The following is a 14656-nucleotide window of genomic DNA, read 5'->3' as shown; positions in this document are numbered from 1 at the left end:
TGGGATAATTTTCCTTGTAGTCTTAAACCTTTCCAGTGCTCTGCACTCTCTGTTTTCTTGTGATTGAGCAGTGATGCTATAATGCTCTTAATTCGCAATGGGCGGAAGGTGTTATTTGCATTCAGAGTCACTAAAGGCAGTGTTTCCCATACATTAAGGAAACTATGGTGCACCGCCATAGTTTAATTTTGGCCGCCATAGTTTCGAAAATGTAAAAAAATAAAATAATATACAGTCCCAAGAAAAAGTTTGTACACCCTTTGAAATTTCTTACATTTCTGTCAAAATTGGTCATAAAGCATGATCTGATCTTCCCGGAAATCACAAGAAGGAACAACCAGAGTCTGCTTTAACTAATTCAACCCAAGCATTTACAAGTTTACTTATTTTCATTGGCCATAAGATGTAAACATTCACAGGACAGAAAGGCATAAGTAAGTACACCCTTGCATTCAATAGGTTTTAACCCTAAGTTTGTCGCAATAACCTCAACCAGATGTTTCCTGTAGTTGCAGATCAGATTAACAAAACAATCTGGATGTATCTTGACTCCCTCTTCTTTAGAAAACTGCCCTTCTGCAGCAAGGTTTCTGGGATATCTGGAGTGAATAGCTTTCTTGACTTCATGCCATATCATCTCAAATGTTTTTTGTCAGAGCTTTGACTGGGCTATTCCAGAATGTGTATTTCATTGTTATGAAGCAATTCAAAAGTCAATTGCCTCTAAAATATGGGTTGTTGTCCCATTTCAGCACCCATCCTCTTGTGTGCCTCAACTGTGTGACAGACTACCTCACATTTTTTCTGTAAAATATCTCAATGAACTTCTGAGTTCATTGTTCCACTAATAATAGCAAACTGACAAGGGCCTGAGGCACCAAGGTAGCCGCATATAATGATTCTCCCGCCACCATACTCAAAGGTGGAGATGATGTTTTGGTGAAGGTGTGGTTCTCCAGTTCTCCTCCAAACATGATACTATGTGTTCCCCTGAAAAATTCAACTTTGGTTTCAACGTTGGTCTACAGAATATTTTGCAGTAATTTTATGAAGCATATAAATGCTTTTTCGCAAACCTCAAAGGTGCAGCAATATTTTTTTGGACAGAAACCCCATTAATTTTAGATTGGCAGAATGAACCCCATTTTTAGTTATTCTTGGTTACATCTCCACTTCTGAGTATGGTGGCGGGAGCATCATTATATGCGGCTACCTTGCTGCCTCAGGCCTTTGAAAGTTTGCTATTATCAGTGGAGCAATGAACTCAAGTTTATTGTGATATTTTACAGAAAAAACGTGAGGAAGTCTGTCACACAGTTGAAGCACATAAGAGGATAGGTGCTGAAATGTGACAACAACCCATACTTTAGAAGCAAATCTAAATTAGAATGCCTTCATAACAATGAAATACACATTCTGGAATAGTCCAGTCAAAGCCCTGACTAAAAATAATTGAGATTATATGGCATGAAGTCAATAAATCTATGCACTCCAGACATCCCAGAAACCTTGCTGACGAGAGGCAGTTCTCTAAAGAAGAGGGAGACAAGATACATCCAGATATTTTTGTTAATCTGATCTGCAATTACAGGACAAGTCTGGTTGAGGATATTGCAACTAACTGAGGGTTAAAACCTATTTAATGCAAGGGTGTACTTACTTATGCCTTGCTGTCCTGTGAATGTTATAGCCTTATGGCCAATAAAAATATGATAACATGTAAATGTTTGTGTGGAATTAGTTAAAGCAGACTCTGATTGTTCCTTCTTGAGATTTCCGGGAAGATCAGACCATGTTTTATGATAAATTTTGACAGAAATGTAAGAAATTTCAAAGGGTCTACAAACTTTTTCTTGGGACTGTATATATATATATATTTTTTAACGATTTCCGTTTTCTATTAAACGATTTGAAAAACGATTTCCTTCGCATTTTCCTCCTGGAGTAAATACATCCTATAGAGAAAACCATGAGTGCTTGAAAGACAGAGGGATCAAAAGCCTAGCCAAGTTGTTGTAGTTAACTCGGATTTAAAAACCTTCAGAGAAGGGACAGTTGGGATGAGTTTACTGACACTCCCCAGTCTTTGTTTTACAGTTGTATGATATGTATGTAATGAACGTGTATAGACATAAATGTGTAATATGTTGTTCAGGCCTTTTACACTTGGCTGGCCCTGTGACCAGCACCCCTCATGTAGAATATGTACGCCTAGTGTTGGGTAAAGGTATAGCTTACTGTCTTAGACCATTTTTGTATGTGCGTTAACAGTTTCACAGTGCTCCTACAGTAAATTCTTATCTGTGCTCCTATTTCTTTTTTTTACGCCGCGTGAACCACCAGGGATTCAGGGCCAGCAGGGATTCGCGGGCCAGCTCTCTGACCACTGAGTCGTCGTTATTTAACATATTGTTAAGATGGCCTATTCTCGCGGAAGTGTACACACACACACACACACACACACACACACACACACACACACACACACACACACACACACACACACACACACACACACACACACACACACACACACACACACACACACACACACACACACACACACACACCAGGGGTGGAACTTAAGTTTTTTCCCCACCAGTCACGGTGGCAGGTAGATTTCAAAATCTAGTCACTTACTGTTTTTACCAGTCAAAGTGACTGGTGGGTTGAAAAATTTACCAGTCACCACTGAAATTTACCCGTCAATCACTACGTTTACATGACACATTTAATTCGGAATTAAAAAGCTTAATTCCGCTCTGAAAACGTCATGTAAACACTTCACAATTCGGAATTAAATGAAAGATCAAAGCAAACTTGACAGAACTATTTAATTCTGAATTATTAATTCGGAATTAAAAATGTCATGTAAACATAGCCATTGGCAGGTGGACGGGTGCTTATTTCCATCCCTGACACACACACACACACACACACACACACACACACACACACACACACACACACACACACACACACACACACACACACACACACACACACACACACACACACACACACACACACGCATGCACATAGCATTGGCCAGGGGGTCAGGCTGACATCCCTGATTGCTGTTGTTTAAGCTGCAGTGTGCTCAGGGCTGCTGCTACACATAAGCAGATTGCACAGAGTGCTTAGGGCACCAACCATTTCCCCCCCAAAATTGTGGCATATTAAATTGAGATTGACTAAAACACATCATGAAAAAAAGATTGAATTACATTACAAAACATATTTATTAGTTAGTAGATTATTGTTATTTAATTATGAGGGGGGCCTCCAGACCAGTTATGCTTAGGGCTTCCAAATACCTTAGCAGCAGCCCTGAGTGTGCTCCAGCTCTTTCCTCATGCACCCCTCTTCTCTTCCAAAAGTGGAGAAGACGCGCTCACACTATCGCCTAAATAGGCTAATTTTAACAGTTCTTAACTGGGTGCTGAATCCCACAAAAAACTTAATTGAATGAATGAAACGAAGGACAGCACTCTTCAGATTTCCCCACGAATAAACAAAGAAGAAATCTGAAGAGTGCTGTCCTTCGTTTCATTCAACCCCTCTTCTCTTCCTCCATGCCGTGTCCGCAGTTGAAGGAGCTTGGCGTCATCCTGTACGAGTGCAGTTGCCTGGCGCTGGACCTGCACCGCATCTTCAGCCTCTACTGGCAGCTGCAGTACAAGGACTTCATCCCCTCCATCTGGTCCAAGAGGCTCTACGGCCTTTTCAACAAGAGGAAAACACTCTCTCTCATCCTCAACAACGTGACCGCTGAGGTCTATCCCTCTGTGAGTACTATATTGAGGCATCCATAGAGTACTGTACCTAAGTCTCCGACCGCCCCCCTTCCAGACAATTCATGGGGCCTGAGAGGTCAAACATTTTGACTGGGGTGTAATGGACACATCAGACCTATCTTCCTGACCTATCTTCCCACCTTTTCCTCCTGGATCACACATGTGCTGTAGCTCAAAATGAATGATAGCGATTCTATTGTTATTGATGTTATTGTCGACTTAACTTGTCACACAATTGTGTGAGTTGTGCGCATGATTATTTGGACTACACATGCCACTTCCTTAAAATTCAATGCTATCATAGGTAAAATCCAGATCACATGTCAAACAGAAGCAGGATTTATCTTACATTAACTCTCTCCATTGACTTCCATTCAAAAATTTGGCGAAATGTAACCCAGAAGTGGAAGGGCATGACTCGGGCACTCTATTGCCTAATACGGTGACCTTTGGATCAGGGGGTTACAGACTCAAATCCCATCTTCACCAGCAGTAGGAAGAATGTCTTTCAATAGACGTTATGGTTGAAGTCTCCTTGAGCAAGGCACCTAACCACCCCACATTACTCCACTATAACCCTGTAATCATTGTAAGTCACTCTGGATAAAAGTTTAATATAACGTAATGAAATATACTTTTTAGCGGCACAATTCAGCTCACAATTACACAGATATTACATGCAGAGGAAGATTTATCACAACAACAACCTTCTGTATGATGTATATTCATCGTTGTTGCACCAGGGTTGATAAATGAATCTTTCATTATCTTGTGTAGGTAGACAGGGGAGGCATCACGTGAACCTCATTAATCAAAAGACAGAGAGAGGCGGCGCAGGCAGACGCTTCCCTCACCGTCCAAGGGGCCACTGCTTAGCCTTGTCCCAATCAATGAATTCTCCCCAGAAATGTGGCCGTGAGTTACAGGTACACGGGGTGCCAAAGGAGCTGTAATCCATCAGCGATCTCATCACTGACCGACAGACCGACCGCTCCTCCCCTGTCGCCGTGATTGAGTGTCTCCTCCTCACACATGTTTCGGTATTGATGAAGGAACCGCCACGGCCCGACGTGTGACGGGAAAATGTCACACTTCCTGTTGCCTCAAGGTTGGGGACAGTGCAGCCATGTGTAACGCAAAGCTGTAATGAGGTGAAACATGAAAAAGAAAAAAACAAGAAAAAAACAAACAAAACTAAAAACTAAAACTAAAACTTCCTAGTTTTAAATGACAGAAAAAGAATCAGATTAAATTGATAAACGTTGGACAAGGTTTGGGACAGTGTAGGCATGTGTGAAGCTAAACTGTAATGAGGTAAAAAAAAACCCCAGAATCTCAGCTTCCACTTCAGGAAAATATATCAGAATCATGTTTGATTGACCTGAAGAATGGGTACTTGCATAGGCCTACACAAGGAACTTAACTCTGGCAGGTGTTGACTCAGTGTAGGCCTATATGTCTTCAACATTCAGACATGTAGTGAATCAACAGACAAACAATTAGCGTGCAACAGTAAATCCTTGGAGGTGTTTCTGTACCTTATGTGTATTACGATTTACAGTAGCAAGTGTGCAGAAGTAAATCAGCAGTAAATCCTTTCAAGGCTGCTACATGAGTGTAAGACTTCCAATACCAAATGTGCATCGCAACAGTGCGCCCTTGAAGGTGCTGCTGCGTTGAGCAGATTTACTCCTCATGTGGTGTGGTGTGGTTGGTGCTTCAGGCAGACCTTCAGTCATGTGATTGAGATGTCCCTCAGGCACAGATCCATGTGTTTCTGGCAGCAGTTGAAGGATTCCCTCTGAGGTCCCAGTCTGCTCATCTATACAAATGGAGTTAGCTGGGAGGCTGAGTGATTACAACCGTTCATGGGTGCAGGGCCTCTGACAGCTACACCTTGGCCCAGGTCAAAGGACCACCACCCCCACCCAATACATATGATGTCCTGAGGTCCCAGTTCTGGGCCCCATCTCTCTTCCTGAGCCCGGGACAACTGACCCATTTTTCCCCCCTGGTTGGCTTCCCTGCAGTGGGGGTGTGACACAGGGAGGTGTGTTGCGAAGATCTGACGTCAAAGAAAAAGTAGTTTTCTAAAGTGTCAGTATTTGTTTCATGGACAATTAAGTCGAGGTCAACAAAAGCAGGTCACTGGGCGTTTTTTTGCCTAATAGATTTATGGACATGTCTAGTGTTCGATTAGCATGCTGCTGTAGTCCTACTGCTGCTGCCGTTGAGTAATGACAGAATGGATCTGTTGCTTCGCTCTCCAGAATTCTCCGGAAGCCTTCGGGCCTAAAGACCGGGCGCAAGACATTGAGGCTATCTTCGATGTGATTCAGGACGCCAGGTGGTTCATCTATATCTCCATTACCGACTACGTGCCTCTGGTCAGCAACGGCGTTAGCAGGTGAGCAGCGCATCATGATGATGACCTTTTCAACTGACATTTACAAAGGATCGATTACAGAAGCTGATATACCTGAATAATAATGATGGTATTCATACAACTACTGCTACTACTGCTACTACTACTAATTCGAAGAGCCTAATGATTATTCACATACGCTGTAAAATAATACAAAAAATGCTCATTATTATTATTATTATTATTATTATTATTATTATTATTATTATTATTATTAGTAGTAGTAGTAGCAGTAGTAGTAGTAGTAGTAGTAGTAATAGTAATAGTAGTAGTAGTAGACCTAATTGTAGAAATGTTCACAGTAGGCTGAGTAGCATCTGACATGGTGTAATAAGCATCAATTATATGAAGTAAAAAAAAGCATACTCTGGTACGTTCATTTCAAATTATGAATGCATTTATAGCCCACAATAGCGACAATAGCTGTGGTTGTATCACCTGGCTGCCATCTGCTACTAAAAGAGTAAATGAAACATTTATAATATATGAAAATAAAGTTGAATGTCTTGTTTTACTTTTTTTTTCTTTTTTCACAACATGCACGTTTTGGAGCTACAGACTCTTCATCAGACTTGTGCGCACCACTACCTTACTTGACTGGCCAGTTATCATGCATATAATGCAGGGATGTCTAACTCAGGCCCAATTTGGCCCGTAGAGCCATTTTATTCGGCCCGCGAGATCATTTCAAATGTGTATTACAGTTGGCCCACATACACCATTAATGTACAGCGTAACACAACTGAACATGAAATATGCTGTATCACAGGATGTGCAGACACATTTGAACAGACAAATATGATGGGAAAGAGTGTATGTGAAATTGAAGTGCATGCATGCACAATTTTAGTCAATTAAAAAAAAATAATTGTTGAGTTTGGCCCGCGACTTCATTCCAGATTTTGATTTTGGCCCTCGGTTCATTTGAGTTTGACACCCCTGATATAATGTAAACGAGTGAGCTGTTTCGCATCAGGTACTGGTCGGCCATTGACGGGAAGCTGCGTGAGGCTCTGCTGCTGCGGGGCATCAAAGTGAAGCTGCTAGTGAGCTGTTGGCAGCAGACGCACCCCCTGACTGCTAACTTCCTCTGGTCCCTACAGAGCCTCTGCATGGACATGGCCAACTGCTCCATGGAAGCGGTGAGAGAGAGAGAGAGAGAGAGAGAGAGAGAGAGAGAGAGAGAGAGAGAGAGAGAGAGAGAGAGAGAGAGAGAGAGAGAGATAGAGACAAACAGGCAGTGTGTGTGTGTGTGTGTGTGTGTGTGTGTGTGTGTGTGTGTGTGTGTGTGTGTGTGTGTGTGTGTGTGTGTGTGTGTGTGTGTGTGTGTGTGTGTGTGAGAGACAGAGACAGAGACAGAGAGAGGGTATTGTGTGAAAAGAGAGAGAGAGAGAGAGAGAGAGAGAGAGAGAGAGAGAGAGAGAGAGAAGAGAGAGAGAGAGAGAGAGAGAGAGAGAGAGAGAGAGAGAGAGAGAAGAGAGAGAGAGAGAGAGAGAGAGAGAGAGAGAGAGAGAGAGAGAGAGAGAGAGAGAGAGAGAGAACACCTTTAATTTATCTGTTTATTATCAGCTGCCTAGCCTGCATCTGTTTCCATCCCACACTCTATAAATCTTTCATGCTCATGCAATTTATAGCGTTTTAGAGGTCCACAGGGGTATTAAGTGTTTTTAGTGTTTTTATGTCGATGTAACAAACCGTACCGCTGTTAGCTCTGTGGTCTCAGAGCAACCTTGGTTTTATGATTCAAGTCGACTGCACATTGTCATTCTGCAGAAGTTCTTCAGCTCGCGTGAGCAGCCAGATGGCACGATCGAAGGGATCAACCACAACAGATACATGGTCACAGACAATGCGCTATACATAGGTATGTGTCGTCCGTCTATCAAGCAGTAAGTCACTGTGTTAATTATTCAGTATCTTTATTACCGTAATGACGGAGCAGACGGTCCCATTCATATTCATTATAGTGCAGAAGTAGAGATGCTTTATTAATCCCAAAGGAAATTCTAGTAGTAAAGAAGATAGTACTGATTGTCAGTAATATGTTTATACATGATTTGTTTCAACCTTGTCCCAATGATAATGTCATGTATTCATATTTCACAAGCAGCTGTTCCCTTGCCGTGTAGAGACACTGTATTTTTTCCCACAAGATTAACGGTGGTGGTGAAGAACAGCTGAACATGATCAAAAGGATGAAGATGGAAGAGCAGAAGGATATGAGGAAATATGAAGTGAATGGGAAATTTCACAGCCTCAGCAATGCTGTTAATGCGTTGAGCCCTACAGTTCAGGGACAGTCTTAAAGGCAGCTATGGTAGGGTTTCCATTCCAGTGGAGGAGTCTTACTGCAGTGTGGCACTATAATCAAAGGCACGGGTCCCCAACCTTTCTGGGCCTGAGGGCTACCAAGGGCTATCCGTGGGCTACCGAGGGCTACTGAGGGCTACCCGAGTTCTACTTTTGTTCAAAATCCTCTACTGATGTCTTGGCATCATTCTCAAATCACACTATTATTGAATGATAATTTACTTATAGGTTATAAAGAATAAATAATTTCATATTTAAATCAAGAAAAACATTAACTGTGACTAAAATCTGGTAGTCGTCACTGTTTATTACAGTTTTTCTCGATTGCTTACACACAATTTTCGGAATCAGTTCTCGAATTCTCAAAACTCTGCACACAAATCTCCAAACCTCACACACAACGGGCAAAACTCTTCACTACCTCTGAAAAATGCACATCTTGTCTCAAAACAATGTACTCTCTTCTAAAAAGGTAATTTTGTTCTCAAATGACACACACAAGCAGTCATTTTAATACACTCTTATGTGAACCATTGTACACTAATATGCACAAGGTAAAACTCTATACTCAACTTGACACACAGTAGAAACTTATTTTCTTCAGTGTTCTACTTACTAAAGAGGGTATTTTTCTGTAGTAAAATACTGAAATATTGTTTTTAGACTTGGAGTACACAGATGTGTGTATATTTTACATATTTTTCTGACATTTAAAAAATTGCACTAATTTATTGTAAAATATTGGCTAACCACATGAAAGTGATATCCTGTATAACATATTTTGGAGTTCAAAAACTAACTTTCTCACTGCATCTACTCATGTTTTCATCAATATCACATGCAATGTGTGTCCTTATGGGGTGATGATTTCAGATTGTAAACCGGTATGAAGAGAGTCTGCCCATATGATGAGGAAGTGAACATAGTATGGCGGATGATTTTAGTATTTTGAATGACAGTGTGTTCAATGCGACAACCAGGGATTTCCTTCATGAAAATTGTGTGTAATCCAGATAATTGTGTGTAGTGATTTGAAAAGAGTGTGTTTTAATACTGAAATATGAGTGTAAAGAAGGAATTGTGTTTAGTGTTCAGTGACATTGGTTAGGGGAGTTGGGAAATGGGTGAGATGTTCCGAGAATTGTGTGTGAAGTACCAGAAATTGTGTGGAGGCAATCAAGAAAAACTGTAACATCCTTGGTGGGTACCTCAGAAGCTCCTGGAGGGCTACCTGGCACCTGCGTGCACAACGTTTGTGACACCTGATCAAAGGCTTTGGCTCCTGCTTTGAAGTGCCCACAGTGTCTGTGTTCCTAATGTATTGTGGAAGCATATAGTTTCAATGCATATGCATGACAGCCACTTTTCTATACTTGGGAGGGATCGGAGTGGTCAGTAAACCTGGCACACATGACCCGAGGGCTGAAACAGAAACATAAAAGGGTTCTGTGGATGTGAAGGGTAGATGCTAGCCAGCCCGAGAGCTCTAAATCCTTAGCACTGTATATAATACACAGGCTTTAGAATCACACTGAGGGACACAGCAGGTAGCACAGTTTAATCCACAATGAAATCCTGTGTTTTTCTTGTGTTTCTTGTTAGTGTGAGGAGTCTAGCTGGGTTGTGAATATTCATTATTGTAAGCTTTCCGGTAGATTTGTCCCACAGGAAAGAAAGGCATCAATAAACTGTTTAGCATATTCCCAAATCAAGAAATAATTCAGCTTAGATGTGTGTTTTTTTTTGTTTTTTAGCTCTTGGTTTTGCTGTCTTTGCTTGTCCTCAGGGATGTTCATGATCTTAATATTGTTGTTTTGTTCTCATTTTAAAGTGTCTGAAATGCTCAATTGTGGTTCCCTGGTATTATTTAATGTTTACATTGTGTATTATTTACATGGCCCCGCTCTCAGATAACAACAACCCAAGACTGATTTCAAGACTGATTGTGTTTGTGGGCTTACTGTATTTGTGCTGCCATGCAGGGAACTTTGGCTGGGTGGGGAACGAGTTTACATACAACGGCGGCGCCGGACTGGTCATCTCCCAAGAGGAGGAAGCTGAGGACAGCAACGTCAACGTCAACGCCAACGCCAACGCCAACGCCAACGCCAGCGTCAACGTCACCGCGGTGCAGCAGATGAGAGCCGTGTTTGACAGGGACTGGCACTCGCGCTACGCTAAGCCCCTGCAGCTCAACAAGATGCCTGTCTGCGCACAGCAGCAGCAGCACGAGGCCCTGACACACTCACTCAAGTCCTGGGACGACTACAGTGTGGAGAAGACTGACGGCCCCAATGCCTCTCTGTGAGTAAAGGCAGAGCGATGGCACGGCAGGCCAAATGGGGGACGTTTAAAAACCTGTACATGTCACCGAGACTATTTGCCAAAGGCTCTTATCTGTGGCCAGGGCCTCTGGCAGCTTTTGCTGGGGCCGGGACAAAGTCATCTGAAAGGGCCCCGTACCCAATACATACAATGTAATGGGGACCCAATTCTGGGCCCCTTATCTCCCTGGGTCCGGGACAAAATACTCCTTTGTCCCCCTCTGTCGGCGGCCCTGTCTGTGGCAACCTCTGACACAAGCTGCTTTTGAGCACGGGATGGGATGGAACGAGGAAGGTGGCTTCCGTTTGCTGCAGTGTTTTATTGCACAGATTTTTTTGTGGGCTGTTATTTTAGTTTTCTTTTTAAGAGCAGAGGAGATTTATGAACCAAAGCTTGCCTTTCTTTTCCTAGCTCCCCGGGGGTCAGAACGTTTTTATTTTCTTGGTTTTCGGCACTAGATTTGGGCTTGGGTCATGACCAAACACCGGCAGGGTTTTCTCCAGAGCACCTACAGTAAATAATGGACAAATGTATCCCTTTACAGTTTTAATTCCAGCATACTCTGTGTCTTGCTAATCTGTAGTAGACAAACACTGTAAAATGCTTTTGTAAAAGCATGTTTGGCAGCACACTTCTACGCACATGTGCTTTTTGTTCACTGATGTAGTATACAGCAAAATCCTTTACTTAACAGCCGTACATACAGTGATGCTTCCTTAAATGCATCATAACCCATAAGACTCTCTCTTTTTTATGAATTGTGTCTAACATGAACCTACATTTCACAAACAAGAATTGTGTTTCCCTTTCATGACACAGTTTACAGGGGTAATCCAAATCTGTTTTTTATGTAACAGGACTATTTTTTTTGTATTTTGCACAATCTGAATTATGGTCACGTTGTCTGTGGTTGTTTCTTACAATTGTCAGTCACATCACAACCAAAAATCACATGAATGTACTTTGGTAATGTTTGATGTTCTTTTGACTTTCCAGAAGTGATTTAAATGTCAACATTTTATATTGGAATGCTTTACAACAAAGATTTATATCCAATTGTCGGCATCAGAGTGAACTATGAGGAGCGTTTTATAATGCCAAAACAGTGAAAGAGAAGTTCAAAGTGGAATGTGGTGGCATGATAAGGGCACAGACTTGGAAGACGTGAATATATAAATACAGAATGTGGTACGGTCTGACTAGATAAGAAGATCAAAGTAACACAAGAAATGACAGTAACCAGTGCTGCGACCCACATTATAATGGGCAGTCATGGGTAAGCGGTTAGGGCGTCAGACTTGTAGCCCAAAGGTTGCTGGTTCGACTCCCGACCTGCCAGGTTGATGGGGGGAGTCATTAATCAGTGCTCTCCCACATCCTCCTCCATGACTGAGGTAACCTGAACAAGCATGGTACCGTCCCGCTGCACTGCTCCCTTGGGGCACCGTTGGGGGCTGCCCCCTTGCACGGGTGAGGCATAAATGCATTTCATTGTGTGTGCAGTGTGTACGTTTGTGCTGTGGAGTGCTGTGTCACAATGACAATGGGAGTTGGAGTTTCTCAATTGGGCTTTCACATAAGATAGCTTGACATTTGCCCTTAACATCTGAAAAGCACAGGCAACTAGACAATAGGTAAACTACAGGGGCAGATAGGATATAATCAAGGTTGATTGGGCATTACTTTACAGTAAATAGAACACTGCACCTTTTCCCACGTAAACACTGCATGGATCTTCAGTAGCAACTTACGTACATACACTAAGTACAAGTAGTATACACTGTAGCAATGCAGATAAAAAAACACTTATTTCATGTTTTGTTAGATGTTTGTATGACCACAAAAGTATGTATCATTTGAGTCTATTTTCATCACTGTACTTTGGGGTTTACAAAGCATTCAGTGTTTCTATTAAGAAACTGGATCTATATATGAGTTGGTTGAAAACCAAACACACAGCATAATTTATGGCTTTCTTCCTCTCTTTTTTTTACTAATTCACTGCAATTCTCAGTATTTCTGTCTCCCCACACTTACACTCTACCTCATGCTGAGCTATGAGTTGATAAAACTGCTTTCAACAGCAATCTAGCATACTTTTTACACCTACAATGGTCTATGGAATTTGGCTGCATGCAATTTCAGTGAGCTAAAGGTACACAGTTGTCGTATTTTGGGATAGTCCATTTACAAGACACTGCATATCAACTAAAGGTGCACTACTGCCACCTAATGTCTAAATATTAGTACTACAAGCCTGTAACACAAGCAAACCCAAACCCTTTATTTTGCAGCTATGAATACTAATCTGTAACATTATTCCAGGTTTCAGGTTGCAATAATTAACTTTATCGCTTCCCTTTATGTCATTTTTGATGACACTTTTATGATGGACTGATATCTTCAGGAGTTCATGAGGACTAGAATGGATGAATGCAAGACTGAGTTGTGGATGTAAAGTTTCTGTAAAGAAATGGGAGTTTGTTTTAACCCCCCTATGTAATAGCATGTTTTTTGCATGCTCTGCATTTGGTACTGAATACATATATCAAATGCAAATGAATGTATATTTATTGTGAATCACTATTGCACACATAAGCCTACTCTTGGGTTTTATTAATAAAATATAAAGCCAATCATACTGTCTTCTTTTCATTGAGAGAGAGAGAGAGACAGCGAGAGAGAGAGAGAGAAAGAGAGAGAGAGACAGCGAGAGAGAGAGAGAGAGAATAGGCCTCAACCACAATTTTTCTACGGAGGAGTGCGGCAAAGTGGAGGGCTATCAGGTCCGTACAGAAGCCGTCAAGAATTCCACTGGCTATGGATTAAGAGGGCAGATCCGTGGGTAAGTGCTACAGTCCGGAGTCTGATCACCTTCGGTCAGGTCACCTTGGTGAGGCATGAGTGTGTCTGATGATGACACATGAACCTGGATTACATATCTGATGGTGTGTCCCAGTGCATCCGTGAGATGTATCTTTCAACTAAGCTTCAGTTAGGTCTTTTTTTCAAATGCTGATTCACAAGTCTTCTCGGGTGAATCCATACAGTGGAGAATGTCTTTATGCACTTATTTTTTAAATAAAAAATTAATTTTGACCACAAAACTAAATAAAACAAAACATTTCATTGAATAGGTTAGTCTAGGTCATACTGTTAAGGTTATTGGCACATCCATCCAAAGGTGTAGGTTTGGTTTGGAAAGGGGGACATTACAATGGCAAATTGTCCAGGTTAGCTATTTTTGCACTGTATTTGTGAAAAACTGATGGGTCTGGGTCATCTCAAAAGTGGTATGGACATGTCCACCATCATCCACACACCTTAAAGTAGGCCTACATCCATGCATACAGGGAAGCCGACAAGGGGGGACAAAGGGGTCACCTGTCCTGGGCCCAGGGAAATTGGGGGGCCATAATTGGATCCTCATTACATTGATTGTATTGGGTGGGGGGCCTTTCAGATGATTTTGTCCTGGGCCCTGCCAAAGCTGTCAGCGGCCCTGCATGCATCCATCCATTCAAACATGCTCCTTGCCCATAATCACAGCAAAGAGTTGGCTAAACGTAGAGCACTGTAGGCATATTGTATGCGACAACAGGTAAAATAGGCAACTGGAAAAGGCTAAGAAATAGGGCAACGTATTCTCAGTTCATCATTTAATTACTAAACAACGCATAGGCCTACATTAGCTCACGGTGCGCATACCGCCATAGCAGACACAACAAGAGCGCAACATCTTGACCTTTTCTGATAGGCGCCGGGCTGGAGCGCGCTGCTGACGTCAAGTTGCCATGGA

The 14656-nt window shown here is 42.0% G+C and overlaps 1 protein-coding gene across 1 annotated transcript in view; it reads left to right on the top strand.

Annotated features, from left to right (window-relative positions):
- LOC134440751 (inactive phospholipase D5-like) overlaps positions 1-11793 on the top strand; it is a 65311-nt gene extending 53518 nt beyond the window's left edge. The window contains exons 6-10 of the mRNA XM_063190857.1: positions 3591-3788; positions 6068-6204; positions 7199-7364; positions 7996-8086; positions 10515-11793. Coding sequence (XP_063046927.1) covers positions 3591-3788; positions 6068-6204; positions 7199-7364; positions 7996-8086; positions 10515-10840 — 918 coding nt within the window. The 3' untranslated portion in view covers positions 10841-11793. The remainder of the gene's footprint in view (positions 1-3590; positions 3789-6067; positions 6205-7198; positions 7365-7995; positions 8087-10514) is intronic.
- The last annotated feature ends 2863 nt before the right edge of the window (positions 11794-14656 follow it).

This window comes from Engraulis encrasicolus, chromosome 24 (genome assembly GCF_034702125.1).
Source record: "Engraulis encrasicolus isolate BLACKSEA-1 chromosome 24, IST_EnEncr_1.0, whole genome shotgun sequence".
NCBI lineage: Eukaryota > Metazoa > Chordata > Actinopteri > Clupeiformes > Engraulidae > Engraulis > Engraulis encrasicolus.
The sequence above is the reverse complement of the archived record's forward strand: the minus strand, read 5'-3'. Positions and strand labels throughout refer to the sequence as shown.